Here is a 25258-nt window from a genome sequence, read left to right on the forward strand (position 1 = left end):
GTGAAAAAATTATCATTATTTTTAAATTTTTTTATTATCTATTATTACATTTTCTTTTTCTCTTTTTCTTTTGTTCTTACTGCCATTAATCTTTTATAATTTTAAGGCTATGAGTACCAAAGGTTAAAATATCTTCTCTTCTTTAGTGATGAAATGTACCGAGATTTGTAATATGATTTCTTTCCTTTCGTGAATTTCGAGGCAGGTATTTTATCTCAATTAAACGATAGTGAATATTATGAAAGTAATAATTTAATTGCTAAATTTTAGTGGGTAATGTATTTAAGGGTAATTGTTTTAAATGGTAAAACTCTTGAAAATATTTTTAGTATAACAAAATATTACTGTCTATCAGTGATAGATCGCGATAGACATCTATCAATGGACGACAGATCACGATGGACATCAATCTCGTGATCTATCACTGATAGATAGTAACGAGTTGTTATATTTGTAAATAAGTTGGTTCATTTTCCTTTATTTGAAAACACCTCATGATTTTGTCTCTATATTTTTTGTTTTATAATAATTTAGTACTTGTATTTTGAAATTTGTAATGATGTCATCTGTATCTTGAACAATCGTTATGTATTTAAAAGTGTATAGACTAAGGGGCGTTTGGGGCAAAGAGTTGATTATTATAGTCCTAGGTTATTATAGTTAAGTTATAATAGTTTGTGTTTGGGGTATAGATTATATTAGCTTGATTTATAATAGTATGTGTTTGAAGTGTAAACTATTTTAATTTGTGAAAGAAATAGTAAACACTGTAGCAATGAATAAAAAGCTATGAATGTGAAATAGTAAAAGCCATAATAAATAGTAAATACTATAGAAAATGAGGGTTTAGAAATAATATTGACTGTAACTAATTGGGGAATACAAAATAGTATTTACTTTAGTAGTTATTATAATCTTAGGATAGTCTTCGCCCCAAACACACTATAAATTGTTACATACTAAAGATCAAGAGACTAAATTTTTACTTTCCATAAATATTCATGATTAAGAATATTTGTTTTAACTTTTAAGAGTGTGAATGCTTTGAGTTGTTAGCTTTTCAGGTTACTATTTTTATCGATGTCACTTCTGGAGATCTAATTAAACATATTCTATGATGTCGTGTTCTGCATGTGACATCTGAATATCATGAAATCAATGTTCTTATCGTATCTTTTGAAACCAACGCACTAGATATGTAACTTACGTCATTTTTGACTTGTTTAGAAGGTCAATTATTAAAATATCATATCATTATTGTCAATGAAAGTATTACATATGATCAACTATTTATCAATATTAATAAAGATTGTAAGGATAATATACAGATAATCATTAATTTTTTCTTAATAATTATTAAATTATTTTCTCTTTCAAATAAAGTAAAACAACATCAATCTACAGATTTAATATATATATTTATATATATGATAATTTCAAATTATCCATAATATTATATAAAAAGAATATTCCTCAAATACTTTTGAAGAATAAGCCAAAAGAAGAATAATTAAATCCAAAATATTACAATAGAACTCTCACAGTTTCACGTCTCACCAGTTTCCGGAATTGCATGCATGATAGGCCACGTGGAAGATTTTTAAATCTATACATATGTGTGTCAGGGCTATTCATGAAACATGTGAGATCATGTTGTCTTTAATCTATTTTGGAGAAATTTTCATTTTAAATTATACCTATTTAAATCTTGAACTTTCATAAATTTATCGATTAATCATATTTTTTAAGATTTGGTTTGAAAAATATTGTAAAAATTATATAATTCCATTTTAAATTGTCGATGCATTTTATTCTTATAGGTGTATAGGCTTTTCGAGATGTTGAATTAATAAAATAGATGATTAAACTTGATGCATGGACACTCTTCAAAAGAAGTTTTAGTTGAGAGTCTAAATTGGTTTGCTTATGCATGGACACTCTTCAAAAGACTGATTTGTTCTCATCGTTTTAAAAATTTGTTTATGACCAACTTTTAAGCAAAATTTCAATATTATTATTTATAGATTAAGATTTATTTTGTATATTTAGTATATTCCTTATGCAGTGAATATCTATATCCTAAAATTTTAAATTGGTTAGTGCAATGCTATCATTTTTTTCTTTACATAATAGCACATATTTCTCCTATATTTAAAAAATAATCTTATATTTTTTCTTTGAATAAATTTAGAGCAAAGAATATATAAATTTAAGTTTTCAACATATATGATATAACATCTAAGAGGCGTTTGGGATAATAAACTAGTTATTATAGTTATAGATTGTTATAGTTGGATTATGATAGTTTGTCTTTGGGTATAGATTATTTTAGTTTAGGTTATAATAGTATGTGTCTGAGATGTAAACTATTTTAGTTTGAGAAGGAAATAGTAAATACTGTAGCAAATAATAAAAAAAATGATGAATGTAAAATAGTAAAAGTTGTAGTAAATAGTAAATACTGTAGCAAATGGGGGTTTTGAAATAGTGATGATTGTAGTTAATTGGAGGTTTTGAATTAGTTTTCTTGTAGCAAGAGGTGGTTATTATATTTTGATGATAACCCTTGTCCTAAATGCTTCCTAAATAATTTAATAAAATATAAATTTTGAAAATAGGTCTATTTAATTTAGGCATTATTATCCATCACGACAATTTACTATTATTTATCCAAAAAATTTAACATACTTTTTCATGTTCAAAATTAAAATTGAACAAATACTACTAATTTTCTTCATTTTACAATTGTTTTTTAGAACTACAATCACGAGAAATTATTTTAGAAGCTACAACTCCAAACTAAGCCTCAACATCTCTCTCTCTATATTTTTTATTTTTAATAAATTAGGTCTCATTTGGTAATCGTTTTGTTTTTTGGTTTTGGTTTTTTGACAATTAACATATTTCATCTTAATTTCTTACAATCATTTGCATCTTTCTCAAGTACAAAAATTGATTTTTTAGCATAGTTCTAAAAAGAAAAACAAGCTTTTAAAACTATTATTTTAATTTTCAAAATTCAGCTTGATTTTTGAAAACACAAGTAAAAAGTAGATAACAAATTAAAAAGTTAGAGGTGGAAGAACTATAGGCTTAATTTTTTTAAAAAAAACTAAATGATTATCAAATGAGGTCTTAGTCATCAATTTTATTATGTAACAATTTAGTATATGTATTTTAACATTTGTCATAATGTAGTCTCTGCCCTGTACAATTGTTAAAAATTTGAAAGTGTATATGGACTAAATTGTTGCAAAATTAAAAATATAAAAATAAGTGTTTGTTATATATTAAAATCAAAAGAGACTAATACTTCATTTGGTAACCATTTTATTTTTTATTTTTAAAAATTAAGCCTAATTCTTCGTAATTTCTTTGTTACAATTGTTTGCATATTTCTTAGGTAAAGAGTTGAATTCTTAGTCAAATTAAAAAAAATTAAAAATGATTTTTTTTAGTTTTCAAGACTTGGCTTGATTTTTAAAAATATTAGTAAAAAGTAAAAAACAAAGGCAAAAAAAAAAAAAAAATTATAGGCTTAATTTTAGAAAATCAAATAGTTACTAAACGCGACCTAAATCGTTAAAAGTTAATGACTAAAACTGTTTTTTCAACCTTTATGTTTTTAAGTTTAGATGGTTTAAGTCGTTGCTTTTTAGGGTTACTATTTTTATTGATGTCGCATGTGAAGACTCTAACCTGACATATTCTATAATAATATGATGTCTCGTTGTGCACGCGTCATTTGAATACCACAAAATCAATGATCTTATCATGTCATTCAAAACCAACGTACTAGATACGTAAGTTACGTCAGTTTTGACTTGTTTAGATTTTCAATTATTGAAATACCATATCGTTCGTTATCAATCAAACGTAATACATAATTGTAATTATTAATAATATATTTTAATATTAATAGACATAGTAAAAATAACACATGGCTAACCAACAAATATTCTCAAATAATTACTAAATTTTGTTTCGTATCATTATTGTCTCTCTTTACTCCCAAAACAAGACGAGATATACCTCAAAATGAGATTAATTTAAAATATCAGTCATTCTCATTTTTTAATAATATGTTTATAAGATTTCAAATATGTTCTATGGTTCAAATACCCATTATTATTCCTAGAAAAAATATACCCATTATTATTTAAAAAGAATATTCCTTAAATTCCAAGAATAAGCCAAAAGAGAATAATTATCCAAAATATTGCCACCCTCATGTACTCACGTTTCACCATCTTCTATAATTGCATGCATGCGAGACCATTGTGGGAGTTACAATAATAATAATAATAATAATAATAAAAACATTTATAATTTTATTAAAATAAACCTAGTTCATGCATTCAAGCCGTTCTATTCTTCCATTCCAAATATTATAAAAAAATTGCGAGAGATCGAAAATCGAATTATCGAATTCACTAAATAAGTATATATCAATAATATATGAAAAATCAGATATTTAAATTCTTATAAAAAGAGACAATTTAAACTTCACTCAATTAACTTAGACAAACTTGATACAAAATTATCTGGACAAATACTAAAATAGTGATCATTAGCCATGATGATCATATATTTTTTTTTTAATCTCTAAAAAATGCTTAAGTAGACTACTCAAATATTTCAATTAATCCACACTTAAAAAAGAGAACTAGATTTTAACTACTCATAAGAAACTAACACATTATTCTATTTTCTTTAGACACTAGATCATAATTCATGCCATCATAATATTTTTATATATATAGAGAGAGAAAATTGGAGTAACCCTCAAATTCCTCCATTATTTAGAACTTAATTAAGAAGAAGCAATCATGGAGTAAATTTGTTTTGCCATTCCTTACTTAGAAGATCATATTCAACGTCTTCACCTTCATTATTCTGATTCTCATTTCCATTTCCATGTTGAATTTCATCTCCATTTCCATTTCCATTGTTGCAGCTTATTTCACTTTCAAACAATCCTTGAAGCAACATCTCTACATCATCATTCACATCAATCCTTACACCACCACTGTCGCCGTAGTAGCAGGCATCGGAGTACAAACTCCCCATAGGGTCTCCACCATTGACGTCACCACCGATTCCAAAACCCGCTTGGTGAGTGAAATCCATATGACTAACAGTAGCCTCAACACCAACGCCATTAATGTCGTTCACAAGCTTCTCAATCTCACACATTCCAGAATTGTCATTTACCCCAAAATTTCACTCCGATAATAAAATGTTCTCATCGCCATCTCCTTCAACAATAATCGTTTCCGTTCCGCCTAATTCGCTGATTCCCACCATCAAATTTTCTCCATTCATCAAATCGCCCATATTCACTTCTGATTGAACAAACCTTAACTCCCCTGCCATATTGCTACTACTTCCCCCAATTTTATCATTCGAATTCATCAACATATCAATAAACCATTGATCCATCAAATTCCTTCCATTATCAACAAGATCCATCTCATTGCTCCCTATTTCAAGCAGATGAGAGTTAGAAGGAACAAATTCAGTAGGAGGAGGAAGACGATGAACCTGTTGATGATACTCGATTCGTTTTTGGCAGTCTCTTATTCTCTCTCCGACCATCCAGAACAATGCGAGCAATTCCCCATTGATGAGTTGGGAAATATGATGACCTTGATGCAATTGATGCATCAGAAGATCAAGTTCGAGTTCTTGATTCTTCTTGATGAGTTTCTTTAGTTGGATGATAGAGTGAGCTACACAAAGTTGGCTATGAATGTAAATTTTTCTTTAGGATAGATGAAAATTACTGTAAAAAGATTAGGAGAAAACAAACACAATTTTCAAAGCCCAAAATCCAAAACAAACTAATTAATAACCAAAACCTAAATTTGATGTTTAATTATAAGCAAAATTTGTGTAGCCTATATAATTAAACTCCTTTAGAGAAATCATTAAATCTACCAAACCTTACTTGAAAAAAAAAAAAGAAAAAGAAATAGAATATATCACAAAAGCTATAAATATTCAAACCATACAAAGTTTAAAAAAAAAAAAAAAAAGAACTTTAAACAATTTATTTTCGAAATAAAAATTCATATTTTTGTGAGTCAACATTGGAATTGTGATTGGTGAATGAAGATGAGTTGTCAAAAGGAAAATCTGGAATAGTGGGGGTAGTTATATAGCAATTAACCCAAAATTAAATACTACTTTATCATCTTAGTTGTCATTTTGACTAGAAAGAAAAAACTTATTATTCCAAAAATATATATTTATATATTATATTAGGTGTGAAATGGGAATTACATGTAACCGTTTGAATTGATATTTGAGATGAACTGTTGCTTTTTCTTTAATAAATATCTTCAAGAAATCGTAGTTTCTAAATCATTAAAACAGTAAGTCATCACAGCTCGTTGGCCTCTTAACGGGTTATACGTCTCTTATCAAAATACCTCAAATAGTTCATTTACTAATGGAACTTTTATCAACAAAATCAGCATGACTAGCGAGAAAATCATCATGAGCGAGATCATCCCTATGAGCGAGATTTACCCTTCCCAGCGAGATTTGGCACTTTCCAGCGAGTTTTAATGCAAAACCAGCGAGATCCAGTGCAAACCAGCGAGATTCCCGTCCCTAGCGAGATCCACCTCTCGCTCTCGCTCTTGAGCTGCCTAAGCATCTTCCTAAGTAGCGGTCTGCTTATGCCCAGATCCTCTGTGACAACTTCAAAAATTCATAACTCAAAATCCAGCCCTCTTCTGAAGAAACTTCCTTCTACAAACATGTTTAGAATTGAGTTAGCAACATTACTTTAAAATTTCAGCTCACAATTCCTCGTCGTTTAATCTGGAGATTCAAAACTTCATCATTGGCCCCAATTCAAGCAGCTGCCTGCTTGTTCAACAATTTTCAGTTCAACCTTCAAAATTATATAACTCAATTTCCAGGCCTCATCTTAAAAAGTTTCATTCTACAAAGTTGTTTATAATTGAGTTAAAAATATTATCTCAAATATTTAGCTCAAAACGCTTCGTAAGTCGTCCTGGAGCTTCACTGATGGCCTAGATTCACTTATCCTTTTTATTATTTATTATGTTTCCACACTATCATAGTTTATTTCCTCTACATTTTTTATAATGATTTGCATCTTTCTTTTTTTAAATACTGTTGAATTTTTAGCCGAATTTCAAAAAAAAATCAATTTTTTAGGAACTACTCTTTATTGTTTTCAAAATTTAGATCACAATGTATGAAACTGGGAGATGTAAGTAGTGTTTATAAGCTTAATTTTTAAAAATAAAAATAAAATAACCTTAATTTTTCATTTGTTTAAATATACAAATATGGAGTAGTATTTAAGGATAATATAATATTTCTCAATTTAATGATTGTTTATTTTTATAATTTTAAACTTTTTTGCAGAGTTACTTTTCAAAAGGTTATGTACCATGGGTTAATGATTAGGTATTTTTGTGTAACTGTGTTTTATTATAATTCAAGTTTGATTAAAAAAAAAAAGTCTCTTTTAAATTTTCGAATGAAACATTGATTGTTATGATTGTGAGTTCTAAAATTATTGTATTTTTTTTAATGCTAATAAAATCTTTGTTTGTTTGATTTTTTTTTTTTTAATTTTTAACCTTAACAAAATCTTAGTTGTTTTTATTTTTAAAGTTTAACAAAATCTTAGTTCTTTTCAGTTGTAAATTTAATATTTTTTGAATTACTGCATAATTGTTATATGATAATGGTATTTTGGTCATTTAAAAATTTCGAATAATAATTTAAAAAATCATTTTACGATTTTCTAATTTTGATTTTTTTTTTTTTTTTGCTATTTTTCAAAATGAATCTTCAAAATTTACTATTTCTTTTGTTGACCCAAATTTGAATTCCTTTTCTTTACCATCCATCACTTGATATAGTTTTTGATGTACTAAAGAAAAATAACATATATCCCTAAACTTTTTATGTGTTAGTCAATATACTCCTAAAATTTGTAGTTATATTAGTCAAAAGACTCAAAACCATAAGTTAATGATTGTATTAGTTTAGACCTTTCATAATTTAGGATAATCTTCCCTCCAAACACATCCTGATTGTTACATACTAAAGATCAAGAGACAAAATTGTTACTTTTCATAAATATTCACGATTAAGAATATTTATTTTAACTTTTAAGAGTGTGAATGCTTTGAGTTGTTAGATTTTAAGGTTTCTATTTTTATCGATGTCACTTCTGGAAATCTGATTAAACATATTCTATTATAGTATGATGTCGTGTTCTGCATGTGACATCTGAATATCATGAAATCAACATTCTTATCGTATCTTTCAGAACTGACGTACTAGATATGTAATTTATGTCATTTTTGACTTGTTTAGAAGGTCAATTATGAAAATATCATATCATTATTGTCGATGGAAGTAATACATATGATCAAATATTTATGATATATTTCAATATTAATAAACATAGTAAGGATAATACATAGATAATCGTTAATTTTTTTTCTTAATAATTATTAAATTTTGTTTCATACCATTATTTTCTCTTTCAAATAAAGTAAAACATCATCCATCCACAGATTTAATAAATATATATTTATATATATGATAATTTCAAATTATCCATATTATTATTTAAAAAGAATATTCCTCAAATTCCTTTGAAAAATAAGCCAAAAAAAGAATAATTAAATCCAAAATATTACAACTCTCACAGTCTCACGTCTCACCGGTTTCCGAAAATGCATGCATGACAGACCACGTGGAAGATTTTTAAATCTATACATATGTGCGTGAAGCTAGCTATTCAAGAAAAATGTGAAATCATGTTGTCTATAATCCATTTTTGAGAAATTTTCATTTTACATCCCTTAAATTATACCTATTTAAATCTTGAATTTTATAAATTTACCGATTAATCGTCTCTTTTTAGATTTGATTTAAAAAATATTGTAAGAATTATATAATTTTTTTTAAAAAATTTATCTTTTAAATTATTATAAGTGAATCAATTATTTAACTCTTTATTAAGATTACATTTAAAAATTATCGATGCATCATTCTTATACGTGTGTAGACTTTTCGAGATGTTGAATTAATAAAATAGATGATTAAACTTGATGCATGGACACTTTTCAAAAGAAGTTTTAGATGAGAGTCTAAATTGATTTGTTTATGAAAGTTTAGGAATTTAGTTGATAAAATATATGTATCACACGATATTTACCTAGAAAGAACGTAATGAAGGGTGTAAAATTGATATATCTACGAAAGTTTAGGATTTAAATTGATATAATTTTTGTTTAGAGTTTAATTTAGTGTTTTCTTTTCTAATTTAAAAAGAAAAATTGGTTTTTGTTTGGCATGCAATAAATAAATATGATATAGTTTGTTTTAATAATTATCATTGATTTTTAAGAGTTAGACAATTTAACAAATTTTATTATGGCATTCCATCTCAGAGAGTTTGCACCAATGGTACTTATTCGACCTAAATTCTTTTTATAAAAAAAATATGTTTTGTGAAGATTTGAAACGTCTCCTTCATTATTCTTTAAATAAACAACTACACGTGAAAAGTTGACTCCCATAGGTAAAGTGTAACACATAAATTTACTAAAAATATAAAGGCAATATGTATAGGTAAAGAGTTTCTCCTAATAACATTTTTTTTTTCATATATTTGATAAATTTATAAATGTAATATATGAATGGATATTAACACGACACTAATGAATCAATATATCTTCTAGGCATAACAAACTTTGAGACCCATTCATTATAACAAAAAATAAAATATAAAGTTTCTAACTCAACAAAAATTTATCTCAAACATTATTTTAGCTTTCTCAAACTTCATCATAAAAACAAATAAGTGAGGTAAAAAGTCTAAAAACATGCTTTAACACCTAATGAAAATTATTTTTTTCTTATATAATAAACACTTTTGAAGAATTTCAAATTACCCATATTATTATTTTAAAATAATATTCCTCAAATTCTTTTGAAGAATAAGCCAAAAGAAGAATAATTAAATCCAAAATGTTACAATACAACTCTCACAATCTCACCGGTTTTCGGAATTGCATGCACGACAGACCACGTGGAAGATTTTTAAATCTATACATATGTGTGTGAGGCAAGCTATTCAAGAAACATGTGAGATCATGTTGTCTTTAATCCATTTTTCAGAAATTTTCATTTTACATCCCTTAAATTATACCTATTTAAATCTTTAATTTTCATAAATTTACTAAAAATATAAAGGCAAAATGTATAGGTAAAGAGTTTCTCCTAATAACATTTTTTTCATATATAGGATAGATTTATAAATATAATATATGAATGGATATTAACAATGACACTAATGAATCGGTATATTATCTCAGCATAATAAACTTTGAGACCCATAAAGTTTCTAACTCAACAAAATTGACATAATTTAATTTATTTTGCTACAATTTATTTATATATATATATATATAATTTCAACCAAAATGTCAAAATCTCACCTTTCAGATGTTGAATATTAAAAAAAAAAAAAAAAACCAAAGATTTTTTTTATATTTATATCAACTAAAATTTATAAAAAGACAAAATAATAAATTATGAGAAGCCACAAAAACTTTGTCATGTTCAAATATGATATTCATATGTTTAATAATAATAATAATAATAATAATAATAATAATAAAAAGAACATATGCTAAATTATATGCTAAAACTACAAATACATTATTTTTTAATTATATATTTATACATCATTTAAATACATATGTTTATACATCATTTAAATAATTATAATATGTGGAGTGGAGGACTCTAATGTTCAACTCTAAAATTAAAAAAAAAAAATAGAATTTTTATGCTGTTGAGTCATGTTCACCAAACTCATTTTTCTTCTATTTCAAAAATTTATCTCAAAGATGATTTTAACTTTCTCAAACTTCATCATAAAAACAAATAAGTGAGGAAAAAAAAAGTCTTAAAACATGCTTTTACACCTAATAAAAATGATTTTTTCTTAAACATTAAACACTTTTAAAAAAAATAATTCAAATCATTCTAATTCTTTAACTCCTTGATTTGATTATGGGTCTTAACAAACCGATCATATTCATTCATATGCATTTTCATAATCTATTGACTTTACCCTATTTTTTATTATTTATTTATTTCCTCTAATTTAGTTGTTTCTTACATGCATATATTTTCTCTCATTCTCAATACCCTTTACCCTTTTAAACCTTAACAAATTTTTAAAAATCATTTATTATTTTTAAAAAATTGGCTTAGCTTATTTTTAAAAGAAAATTATTTCAAATTGTAAAATTGTTGAAAGTATTTACGAGATGGAACAAAATTGCTGATAGATACTGGTTGACATTTATAAGTGTCTATCAGTGACATTGATAGACGAATCTATCAATGTCACTGATAGACACAGATAGAAGTCTATCAGCATCTATCATTGATAGTTCTAAAATTTTTCTATATTTTGTAAATATTTTAATTTATTTTTATATATTTGAAAACAACCATTTTTTAAATTTAAATAACAAAAAAAAAAATCAATGGGTAGAAAAGTATTTATTAAATTTAATTTTTTTAAAAAATTATAAATTAAATTGGTAGGTCTTAATCTTTTTTCTTTTTCTAATCGGCTTAGTTTTTTTTTTTTTTTTTGAAGTTAAATAACAAAACAAAGAAATTAATATGTAGAAGAATGTTTACTAATCTTAATTGTAAAAAATGAAAGATCCAAAATCAAATTGGTATGAAAAAAGGGTTTTGGTTATTTATTTTTTTATTGAATTCTTAGATTTTGAAAATCAAATGAAACGCTACTTCCACTTATTTCTTTCTTTATTTTTGTTATCTACTTTAAAATCAAAAACAGAAAAGTTTATTTCTTTTTTAAAAAATTGTTTTAGAAAGTTAACCATGAATCTGTATATTTTACAAGATAGATGAAAATCATCATAAAGAAATTTGGGAAAGTTGACCTAGGCGACTTAGTCTTAATCCCGAGTATATTATGAACTCCTTTTTGTGAGGGATTGTCATTTGATTTACATGGGTGAGGGTGGCCAGTTCGCTGACCCAATATGCCTATCATTTTGGGATGAGACTGAGTGGGGAGTTGGGAACATAATAATACAAGATGTAATTCACTTATTACCTCTTTGAGATTAAGTAGATGAGTGTTCCCTCAAGTGGTGTCTCCAGGACTTGAACAAAGGGCCATACCCTCTCATTGACTCGAAAAGCATTTCTATTTATTGGTTGGATCATAAACATGTTGTTCATTAGAGGAGCACTGGTACTTAAAGAGTCAGAGGTAACCCAAGGGTAAAATAGTAATTTGACCCAGTTGGAGTTACGAACATGCTGTCTTTATTGAGTGTTGATGAATTATCTATGGCTCTCGAAATGTAGAAATGCTGACCTTTGCAAATGAGGGAGCTTCTCAATTTATAGAGCTCCCTAATGGGCTTCATGGGTTTGGGCCTAACCTTTGGGCCTAATTTAATTGGACTTGAGTCTGGCCTTTGGGCTTAATTAATTGGACTTAAGCGTGATCTTTAGGCCCAATTACTGTAAAAAGATTTGGAGAAAACAAATGCAATTTTCAAAGCCCAAAATCCAAAACAAACAAATTATTAACCAAAACCTAAATTTGATGTTTAATTATAAGCAAAAGTTGTGTAGCCTATATAATTAAACACCTTTAGAGAAATCACTAAATCTACCAAACCTTACTTGAAAAAAAAAAAAGAAGAAAGAAATAGAATAAAAATTCATACCCTACAAAGAAGTTATGAAAAAAATGAACTTTAAACAATTTATTTTCGTAATAAAAATTTATATTTTTGTCGGTCAACATTCGAATTTTGATTAGTGAATGTTAAAATGAGTTGTCAAAAGGAAATCCTAGAGTAGTAGGGGTAGTTATATAGCAATTAACCCAAAATTAAATATTACTTTATCATTCTTAGTTGTCATTTTGACTAAAAAAAAACTTTATTATTATTTATTATTCCAAAAATATATATTTATATACTATATTAGGTGTGAAATGAGAATTACGGTTACATAAGCAGTTTGCATTGATATTTGAGATAGTTTGCATTGGTATTTTAGACAATTGGTTGATGAACGTTGCTTTTTTCTTTCCTTTGTTTTTATGTGAAACAATTATTATTTTTTTTAAATTTCTTTATAATCTATTATTACATTTTCTTTTTCTCTTATATATATATATATATATATGATAATTTCAAATTACCCATATTATTATTTAAAAATAATATTCCTCAAATTCTTTTGAAGAATAAGCCAAAAGAAGAATAATTAAATCCAAAATGTTACAATACAACTCTCACAATCTCACCGGTTTTCGGAATTGCATGCACGACAGACCACGTGGAAGATTTTTAAATCTATACATATGTGCGTGAGGCAAGCTATTCAAGAAACATGTGAGATCATGTTGTCTTTAATCCATTTTTCAGAAATTTTCATTTTACATCCCTTAAATTATACCTATTTAAATCTTTAATTTTCATAAATTTACTAAAAATATAAAGGCAAAATGTATAGGTAAAGAGTTTCTCCTAATAACATTTTTTTCATATATAGGATAGATTTATAAATATAATATATGAATGGATATTAACAATGACACTAATGAATCGGTATATTATCTCAGCATAATAAACTTTGAGACCAATTCGTTATAACATAAAATAAAATATAAAGTTTCTAACTCAACAAAATTGACATAATTTAATTTATTTTGCTATAATTTAATTATATATATATATATATATATATAATTTCAACCAAAATGTCAAAATCTCACCTTTCAGATGTTGAATATTAAAAAAAAAAAAAACCAAAGATTTTTTTTATATTTATATCAACTAAAATTTATAAAAATACAAAATAATAAATTATGAGAAGCCACAAAAACTGTCATGTTCAAATATGATATTCATATGTTTAATAATAATAATAATAAAAAGAACATATGCTTAATTATATGCTAAAACTACAAATACATTATTTTTTTAATTATATATTATTTGATAAAATAAATCTATTTTAACCCTAGCCAATTAATTTGTAGAAATTCCTAATCCTATAGTATTGTATTCTATAGCTAGTTTCGCCATATATTGATTTATTTACAATATATTTGATAACCTTCTATTGACAATAATGTTGTCACCATTTTATAATACATAAAAAGAAAAAAAAATGTTATGAGACCAACTAATTTGATATGCTTATGAAGTGTTATTTGGTTTCTTTTACAATGTTCATGATTTTTTTTATCGAAAATTAAGCATTTAAATAGAGAGTTTTCATGGGAAAAAAATCCAAAACATTTTCATTGAATTTTTTTATTAACAAAACTGAATGGCCAACAATTCTTTGCGGAGAACACGATTTCTATAAATTTTTCACAAGAAATCTATTGAAGTAAACGAAAACTTTCGTGGAATGAAGAATAAATTAGAGAATGGAGACAAGACTAGAGAAGCTTATTATTGCCTCCACCTCATCCCACGAACATCTGTTAAACATGTGAATAGCTCACCTAGTTAGGACACCTACTATTGGTCAAGAAGCCAAAGTTTTGAATCTTTTCACCTCCACATGGTGTTGAGTGAATATCATTCAACAATATCAAATACACTTATTTATAAAAAAAAAAAAAAAATGACGTGGCGGTCCGTGGTTGATCTGAAATTTCTCCTCCAACAAGAGGAAAGCAAAGAACGAGATCAAAAGACCAATCCACATGCGCAAGATTCCATTTTAATAATTTCACACGAATATGATGTAAGCAAAATGTCAAAAACCCCTAATTTTGAAAAATAAGACATACAATCGTATTTTCACTTCAATTTTAGGTCATCCATCCATCGGACCTTAAAATCATAGAGTTCGAAAATCCAAAGATTAAGAAAATAACTTAGACCAATATATATATAGGTGTGTGTGTGTGTGTTTAAACATTAAAATAAAGAATTCATAAAGTAAAACTTGTAACATTTATATCCCCATGGTTTAATCACGACCCTAGTGTTGTAACAAGACAAACAATACCCAATGAAAGGGACAATTAATTTGTTTTTACCATAGTGGGCCCACCATTTGTAGCTGAATTAGAAAAAAACAATATTAGCTTTGTTCAAATACTCTTCTCTTTTGTGAATTTTATGCTCTCTAATCTTATCTTCAACTTCCAACACATCCTTATCTTCTCTTTCTTTGCTTTTTTATTTTTTTATTTTACCCTTTTCGTTAGACAATGGTAGGGTCTAGATTATCCATAATCGATTTTAAAAATGGTAATTGATGTTTTATCTACATAATTATATTAAAATTAATAGACCATTTTTTAAATCTATTTTCAATAGATTCACTTTCTCCCAACTATCGGCAAGTTTATATTTGGTGACAAATTAGGAATATTTTCTAATGAATACGTTTGGAAGAAATTTTAGAATGTTCGAAATTACGTATGTTTTAAAATAGTGATTGTTTGGTAATGGTGTATATAGGTAAAGCCCACAGTTATTTAGACCTCGTTCGATAACTATTTAATTTTTTAAAAGTTAGACTCGTTTTCTTCAAATTTCTTTATCATAGTTTTAGTTTTTTCCAACAACAACAAAATATTTGAATTGTTAACAAAATTATTTTAAAAAATATATATTTCTGTTTTAATTTTTTAAATTTGACTTGATTTCTTAAAACAATACTAGAAAGTAAATAAAGCAAACAAAGAAATCAATGAATAAAAGTAGTTATGTAAGTTTAATTCTTAAAAATCAAAATTTAACATAAAATGTAAATAGTTATCATTTGCCTTAATAATTTCTAGTCAATGAAGATCGATTTTTCGGTCAAGTGATTGACCAAGAAGAACGTGAAAAAAATACTAATTTCTTAGATTTTTTTGGGAGTGATGTGAAGATTATAAAACCAATTTTAAAACTAAATGCCAATAATTCAAAATCACATTTGATTACTTTTTAAGATGAAAACATTAAAATGACTCATCACAAAAAATAATTTTATAAAATCATTTAAATAATTATAATATGTGGAGTGAGGACTCTAATCTTCAACTCTAAAATTAAAAAAAAAAAAAATAGAATTTTTATGCTGTTGAGTCATGTTCACCAAACTCATTTTTCTTCTATTTCAAAAATTTATCTCAAAGATGATTTTAACTTTCTCAAACTTCATCATAAAAACAAATAAGTGAGGAAAAAAAAGTCTTAAAACATGCTTTTACACCTAATAAAAATTATTTTTTCTTAAACATTAAACACTTTTAAAAAAAATAATTCAAATCATTCTAATTCTTTAACTCCTTGATTTGATTATCGGTCTTAACAAACCGATCATATTCATTCATATGCATTTTCATAATCTATTGACTTTACCCTATTTTTTATTATTTATTTATTTCCTCTAATTTAGTTGTTTCTTACATGCATATATTTTCTCTCATTCTCAATACCCTTTACCCTTTTAAACCTTAACAAATTTTTAAAAATCATTTATTATTTTTAAAAAATTGGCTTAGCTTATTTTTAAAAGAAAATTATTTCAAATTGTAAAATTGTTGAAAGTATTTACGAGATGGAACAAAATTGCTGATAGATACTGTTGACATTTATCAGTGTCTATCAGTGACATTGATAGACGAATCTATCAATGTCACTAATAGACACAGATAGAAGTCTATCAGCATCTATCATTGATAGTTCTAAAATTTTTCTATATTTTGTAAATATTTTAATTTATTTTTATATATTTGAAAACAACCATTTTTTAAATTTAAATAACAAAAAAAAAAAAATCAATGGGTAGAAAAGTATTTATTAAATTTAATTTTTTTAAAAAATTATAAATTAAATTGGTAGGTGTTAATCTTTTTTCTTTTTCTAATCGGCTTAGTTTTTTTTTTTTTTTGAAGTTAAATAACAAAACAAAGAAATTAATATGTAGAAGAATGTTTACTAATCTTAATTGTAAAAAATGAAAGATCCAAAATCAAATTGGTATGAAAAAAGGGTTTTGGTTATTTATTTATTTATTGAATTCTTAGATTTTGAAAATCAAATGAAACGCTACTTCCACTTATTTCTTTCTTTATTTTTGTTATCTACTTTAAAATCAAAAACAGAAAAGTTTATTTCTTTTTTAAAAAATTGTTTTAGAAAGTTAACCATGAATCTGTATATTTTATAAGATAGATGAAAATCATCATAAAGAAATTAGGGAAAGTTGACCTAGGCGACTTAGTCTTAATCCCGAGTATATTATGAACTTCTTTTTGTGAGGGATTGTCATTTGATTTACATGGGTGAGGGTGGCCAGTTCGCTGACCCAATATGCCTATCATTTTGGGATGAGACCGAGTGGGGAGTTGGGAACATAATAATACAAGATGTAATTCACTTATTACCTCTTTGAGATTAAGTAGATGAGTGTTCCCTCAAGTGGTGTCTCCAAGACTTGAACAAAGGGCCATACCCTCTCATTGACTCGAAAAGGATTTCTATTTATTGGTTGGATCATAAACATGTTGTTCATTAGAGGAGCACTGGTACTTAAGGAGTCAGAGGTAACACAAGGGTAAAATAGTAATTTGACCCAGTTGGAGTTACGAACATGCTGCTTGCTGGAGTGTAGCTGTAGGTCTTTATTGAGTGTTGATGAATTATCTCTGGCTCTCGAAATGTAGAAATGCTGACCTTTGCAAATGAGGGAGCTTCTCAATTTATAGAGCTCCCTAATGGGCTTCATGGGTTTGGGCCTAACCTTTGGGCCTAATTTAATTGGACTTGAGTCTGGCCTTTGGGCTTAATTAATTGGACTTAAGCGTGATCTTTAGGCCCAATTACTGTAAAAAGATTTGGAGAAAACAAATGCAATTTTCAAAGCCCAAAATCCAAAACAAACAAATTATTAACCAAAACCTAAATTTGATGTTTAATTATAAGCAAAAGTTGTGTAGCCTATATAATTAAACACCTTTAGAGAAATCACTAAATCTACCAAACCTTACTTGAAAAAAAAAAAAAGAAGAAAGAAATAGAATAAAAATTCATACCCTACAAAGAAGTTATGAAAAAAATGAACTTTAAACAATTTATTTTCGTAATAAAAATTTATATTTTTGTCGGTCAACATTCGAATTTTGATTAGTGAATGTTAAAATGAGTTGTCAAAAGGAAATCCTAGAGTAGTAGGGGTAGTTATATAGCAATTAACCCAAAATTAAATATTACTTTATCATTCTTAGTTGTCATTTTGACTAAAAAAAACTTTATTATTATTTATTATTCCAAAAATATATATTTATATACTATATTAGGTGTGAAATGAGAATTACGGTTACATAAGCAGTTTGCATTGATATTTGAGATAGTTTGCATTGGTATTTGAGACAATTGGTTGATGAACGTTGCTTTTTTCTTTCCTTTGTTTTTATGTGAAACAATTATTATTTTTTTTAAATTTCTTTATAATCTATTATTACATTTTCTTTTTCTCTTATATATATATATATATATGATAATTTCAAATTACCCATATTATTATTTAAAAATAATATTCCTCAAATTCTTTTGAAGAATAAGCCAAAAGAAGAATAATTAAATCCAAAATGTTACAATACAACTCTCACAATCTCGCCGGTGTTCGGAATTGCATGCACGACAGACCACGTGAAAGATTTTTAAATCTATACATATGTGTGTGAGGCAAGCTATTCAAGAAACATGGGAGATCATGTTGTCTTTAATCCATTTTTCAGAAATTTTCATTTTACGTCCCTTAAATTATACCTATTTAAATCTTTAATTTTCATAAATTTACTAAAAATATAAATGCAAAATGTATAGGTAAAGAGTTTTTCCTAATAACATTTTTTTCATATATAGGATAGATTTATAAATATAATATATGAATGGATATTAACAATGACACTAATGAATCGGTATATTATCTCAGCATAATAAACTTTGAGACCCATAGAGTTTCTAACTCAACAAAATTGACATAATTTAATTTATTTTGCTATAATTTATTTATATATATATATAATTTCAACCAAAATGTCAAAATCTCACCTTTCAGATGTTGAATATTAAAAAAAAAAAAAAAAACCAAAGATTTTTTTTATATTTATATCACTAAAATTTATAAAAATACAAAATAATAAATTATGAGAAGCCACAAAAACTTTGTCATGTTCAAATATGATATTCATATGTTTAATAAGAATAATAATAATAAAAAGAACATATGCTTAATTATATCTAAAACTACAAATACATTATTTTTTTAATTATATATTATTTGATAAAATAAATCTATTTTAACCCTAGCCAATTAATTTTTAGAAATTCCTAATCCTATAGTATTGTATTCTATAGCTAGTTTCGCCATATATTGATTTATTTACAATATATTTGATAACTTTCTATTGACAATAATGTTGTCACCATTTTATAATACATAAAAAGAAAAAACAATGTTATGAGACCAACTAATTTGATATGCTTATGAAGTGTTATTTGGTTTCTTTTACAATGTTCATGATTTTTTTTATCGAAAATTAAGCATTTAAATAGAGAGTTTTCATGGGGAAAAAATCCAAAACATTTTCATTGAATTTTTTTATTAACAAAACTGAATGGCCAACAATTCTTTGCGGAGAACACGATTTCTATAAATTTTCACAAGAAATCTATTGAAGTAAACGAAAACTTTCGTGGAATGAAGAATAAATTAGAGAATGGAGACAAGACTAGAGAAGCTTATTATTGCCTCCACCTCATCCCACGAACATCTGTTAAACATGTGAATAGCTCACCTAGTTAGGACACCTACTATTGGTCAAGAAGCCAAAGTTTTGAATCTTTTCACCTCTACATGGTGTTGAGTGAATATCATTCAACAATATCAAATACACTTATTTATAAAAAAAAAATTAAAAAAAATGACGTGGCGGTCCGTGGTTGATCTGAAATTTCTCCTCCAACAAGAGGAAAGCAAAGAACGAGATCAAAAGACCAATCCCAATGCGCAACAGGAAAGCAAATATTTCAATAGATTCACTTTCTCCCAACTATCGGCAAGTTTATATTTGGTGACAAATTAGGAATATTTTCTAATGAATACGTTTGGAAGAAATTTTAGAATGTTCGAAATTACGTATGTTTTAAAATAGTGATTGTTTGGTAATGGTGTATATAGGTAAAGCCCACAGTTATTTAGACCTCGTTCGATAACTATTTAATTTTTTAAAAGTTAGACTCGTTTTCTTCAAATTTCTCTATCATAGTTTTAGTTTTTTCCAACAACAACAAAATATTTTAATTGTTAACAAAATTATTTTAAAAAATATATATTTCTGTTTTAATTTTTAAAATTTGACTTGATTTCTTAAAACAATACTAAAAAGTAAATAAAGCAAACAAAGAAATCAATGAATAAAAGTAGTTCTGTAAGTTTAATTCTTAAAAATCAAAATTTAACATAAAATGTAAATAGTTATCATTTGCCTTAATAATTTCTAGTCAATGAAGATTGATTTTTCGGTCAAGTGATTGACCAAGAAGAACGTGAAAAAAATACTAATTTCTTAGATTTTTTTTGGGAGTGATGTGAAGATTATAAAACAAATTTTAAAACTAAATGCCAATAATTCAAAATCACATTTGATTACTTTTTAAGATGAAAACATTAAAATGACTCATCACAAAAAATAATTTTATAAAATCATTTAAATAATTATAATATGTGGAGTGGAGGACTCTAATCTTCAACTCTAAAATTTAAAAAAAAAAAAAATAGAATTTTTCTGCTGTTGAGTCATGTTCACCAAACTCATTTTTCTTCTATTTCAAAAATTTATCTCAAAGATGATTTTAACTTTCTCAAACTTCATCATAAAAACAAATAAGTGAGGAAAAAAAAAGTCTTAAAACATGCTTTTGCACCTAATAAAAATTATTTTTTCTTAAACATTAAGCACTTTTAAAAAAAATAATTCAAATCATTCTAATTCTTTAACTCCTTGATTTGATTATGGGTCTTAACAAACCGATCATATTCATTTATATGCATTTTCATAATCTATTGACTTTACCCTATTTTTTATTATTTATTTATTTCCTCTAATTTAGTTGTTTCTTACATGCATATATTTTCTCTCATTATCAATACCCTTTACCCTTTTAAACCTTAACAAATTTTTAAAAATCATTTATTATTGACTTTAATTTATTTTGCTATAATTTATTTATATATATATATATAATCTCAACCAAAATGTCAAAACCTCACCTTTTAGATGTTGAATATTATAAAAAAAAAACCAAAGAATTTTTTTTATATTTATATCAACTAAAATTTATAAAAATACAAAATAATCAATCATGAGAAGCCACAAAAACTGTCATGTTCAAATATGATATTCATATGCTTAATAATAATAATAATAATAATAATAATAATAAAAAAAAAAAAGAACATATGCTTAATTATATGCTAAAACTACAAATACATTATTTTTTTAATTATATATTATTTGATAAAATAAATCTATTTTAACCCTAGCCAATTAATTTGTAGAAATTCCTAATCCTATAGTATTGTATTCTATAGCTAGTTTCGCCATATATTGATTTATTTACAATATATTTGATAACTTTCTATTGACAATAATGTTTTCACCATTTTATAATACATAAATAGAAAAAAAAAGTTATGAGACCAACTAATTTGATATGCTTATGAAGTGTTATTTGGTTTCTTTTACAATGTTCATGATTTTTTTTTTTTTATCGGAAATTAAGCATTTAAATAGGGAGTTTTCATGGAAAAAAATCCAAAACATTTTCATTTAATTTTTTTATTAACAAAACTGAATGACCAACAATTCTTTGCGGAGAACACGATTTCCATAATTTTTTCACAAGAAATCTATTGAAGTAAACGAAAACTTTCGTGGAATGAAGAATAAATTAGAGAATGGAGACAAAACTAGAGAAACTTATCATTGCCTCCACCTCATCCCACGAACATCTGTTAAACATGTAAATAGCTCACCTAGTTAGGACACCTACTATTGGTCAAGAAGCCAAAGTTTTGAATCTTTTCACCTCTACATGGTGTTGAGTGAATATCATTCAACAATATCAAATACACTTATTTATTAAAAAAAAAAAAAAGATAAATTATACTTTTTATTTTTTGAGCTATTTTAGTTTATATAGCATTTTGTTCACTTTCCATCTGAAAATGGAAAGGAGAAGTTATATATATGTATGTGTATATATATATGTATGTATGTGTATGTGTGTATATGTATGTATGTCTGTATAGGTGTGTGTGTATATGTGTGTGTGTGTGTGTATGGATGTATGTATGTGTGTGTACTTGAACAAATAAAGACAAATGAGGCAAAAAAAATATATAAAAAAATTAAAATAAAGGTTAAAATGTCAAGTTGGAAAACTTCTGGACCAAAATACTATTAAACTCAAATTATTAATTTTAAAAAATAAAATATAAATTGATTTTTTTTTTGTGGGTGTAGATTTATACAAAGTAAACAAGTAAACAAGATAAAAAAAAATAAAAAAAAGAAAAAAAAAAAGAAAGAAGAAGAAACAAAAACTAAGGGTGGAAAATGGAGGAGAATTTAGAGTTGTGGCTGGTTTAGAAAAGACATTTATTGCTATTAAATGTTTGGTGTTAGAATCATATCTGAACCTATTAAAGTAAAACCATAGTTTGTTTCACTGCTTTAAATTAGTATGTCTTAATCTTTATTAGTTTTTGCATTGATATTTGAGACAATTGGTTGAACTGTTGCTTTTTTCTTTTCTTTGTTTTTATGTGAAAAAATTATCATTATTTTAAAATCTTTTTTTCTTTTTCTCTTTTTCTTTTGTTCTTATTGCCATTAATCTTTTATAATTTTAAGGCTATGAGTACCAAAGGTTAAAAATATCTTCTCTTCTTTAGTGATGAAATGTATCGAGATTTGTTATATGATTTCTTTCCTTTTGTGAATTTGGAGGCAGGGTTTTATCTCAATTAAACGATAGTGAATTTTATGAAAGTAATAATTTAATTGCTAAATTTTAGTGGGTAATGAACTTAAGGGTAATTGTTTTAAATGGTAAAACTCTTGAAAATATTTTTAGTATAACAAAATATTACTGTCTATCAGTGATAGATCGCGATAGACATATATCAATGGATGACAGATCACGATGGACATCAATCTCGCAGTCTATCATTGACAGATAGTAACGTTTTGTTATATTTATAAATAAGTTGGTTCATTTTCCTTTATTTGAAAACACCTCATGATTTTGTCTCTATATTTTTAGTTTTATAATAATTTGGTACTTGTATTTTGAAATTTGTAATGATGTCATCTGTATCTTGCACAATCGTTATGTATTTAAAAGTGCATAGACTAAGGGGCGTTTGGGGCAAAGAGTTGATTATTATAGTTCTAGGTTATTATAGTTAAGTTATAATAGTTTGTGTTTGGGGTATAGATTATATTAGTTTGGGTTATAATATTATGTGTTTGAAGTGTAAACTATTTTAATTTGAGAAGGAAATAGTAAACACTATAGCAATGAATAAAAAGATATAAATGTTAAATAGTAAAAGCCATAACAAATAGTAAATACAATAGCAAATGAGGGTTTAGAAATAATATTGACTGTAATTAATTGGGGAATACAAAATAGTATTTACTTTAGTAGTTATTATAATCTTAGGATAGTCTTCGCCCCAAACACACCATAAATTGTTACATACTAAAGATCAAGAGACTAAATTTTTAATTTCCATAAATATTCATGATTAAGAATATTTGTTTTAACTTTTAAGAGTGTGAATGCTTTGAGTTGTTAGCTTTTCGGGTTACTATTTTTATCGATGTCACTCCTGGTGATCTAATTAAACATATTCTATTAAAGTATGATGTCGTGTTCTGCATGTGACATCTGAATATCATGAAATCAATGATCTTATCGTATCTTTTGAAACCGACGCACTAGATATGTAACTTACGTCATTTTTGACTTATTTAGAAGGTCAATTATTAAAATATCATATCATTATTGTCAATGAAAGTATTACATATGATCAACTATTTATCAATATTAATAAACATAGAAGGATAATATACAGATAATCATTAATTTTCTCTTAATAATTATTAAATTGTTATCTCTTTCAAATAAAGTAAAACAACATGACGGGATGGTCCTCGTCGGGGCCATTGACGACGGCAAAGGCGAAAACGCTGCAGAGAGTGGTGAGTTCACTTACTTTCTTTAACAATCCGAGCCTTCGTTTCTTGAAACTAGCTTTTCTTGCATTATCGCTGGCAATCCAAACCAACTTCACTTTCTTCCTCGTCATCGAGGCTCTCTCTGTCTTTCTTGTTCTTCTTGTTCTTTCTGGACTCTGATTTTAAGGTGCAACAATGGAGTTTATTTATAAGCCTTGGGGTTAAACTTTTTATTTTTATTTTTCTTTTTCTAAGTTTTTTTATTCTCTTGGTAAACGAATTACTAGGGGCATTTTTGTCCTTTAGTGACTAGTGGTAATTAAAGATGAAAAATACCCCACTGCATCCTGCATTCCACCTATCTTTCTGACCCAATAGTCCAATCACAGTTTACCATATGATTAGAAAAGTTGTATCAGTATGAAAATTACTCAGATATATCTGGGTCTATATCTATCTTTGTGCATCCACCAAATTATCTTATCATAATTTGTTACGTGATAAATTCTTTTTATATCTTTATTTAAAGATTTTAATTCTTATTGTGTGCGATGAAAGTGAGATGCATAGAAATAGGATACATCCAAATATTAATCACCAAGTATTGCTCATTATGTTTTATTTCATGGAAAGTCATATTTAGGTTCAATGGATTGCATTTATCCTATTTCAACATTTCAAAATCACATAACAAAAAAAATCAAAAATATATTTTGGGAAATAAAGTTTGTCACATCACAAACCGATGAACTATACAAAAATGTATACATCCTAAACCACATCCTTTTTATTAGTCTTACTTCACCATAGAAAATAAATAATTCAATATAGGTATATGAGTAATATTTGAGTGCAGCCACAAGACTATACTCATCTTCATGCACACGTTGATACTCGAGTGAG

At 26.1% G+C, this 25258-nt stretch overlaps 1 protein-coding gene across 1 annotated transcript; it reads right to left on the reverse strand.

Moving 5' to 3' along the window:
• Positions 1 to 5223: 5223 nt before the first annotated feature.
• LOC150031551 (agamous-like MADS-box protein AGL80) lies at positions 5224 to 24486 on the reverse strand. Its single transcript, XM_090308876.1, has 2 exons — positions 24317 to 24486; positions 5224 to 5746 (listed from the first exon to the last, which is right to left on the reverse strand). The coding sequence occupies exons 1-2, from the start codon at positions 24484 to 24486 to the stop codon at positions 5224 to 5226; spliced, it is 693 nt and encodes a 230-aa protein (XP_090165002.1).
• Positions 24487 to 25258: the final 772 nt, after the last annotated feature.

The sequence above is a fragment of the Benincasa hispida genome, unplaced genomic scaffold (genome assembly GCF_027475165.1).
Source record: "Benincasa hispida cultivar pf3 unplaced genomic scaffold, pf3_genome.v1.1 HicScf114, whole genome shotgun sequence".
NCBI lineage: Eukaryota > Viridiplantae > Streptophyta > Magnoliopsida > Cucurbitales > Cucurbitaceae > Benincasa > Benincasa hispida.

Bases quoted from the DNA above. Each gene is read 5' to 3' on its own strand.
- LOC150031551 (XM_090308876.1), bottom strand. From the start codon at position 24,486: ATGACGAGGAAGAAAGTGAAGTTGGTTTGGATTGCCAGCGATAATGCA. The intron at 5,747-24,316 runs GTTGTTTTACTT...TTACATTCATAG, and splicing joins GACGAGGACCATCCCGTCAT to CCAACTTTGTGTAGCTCACT.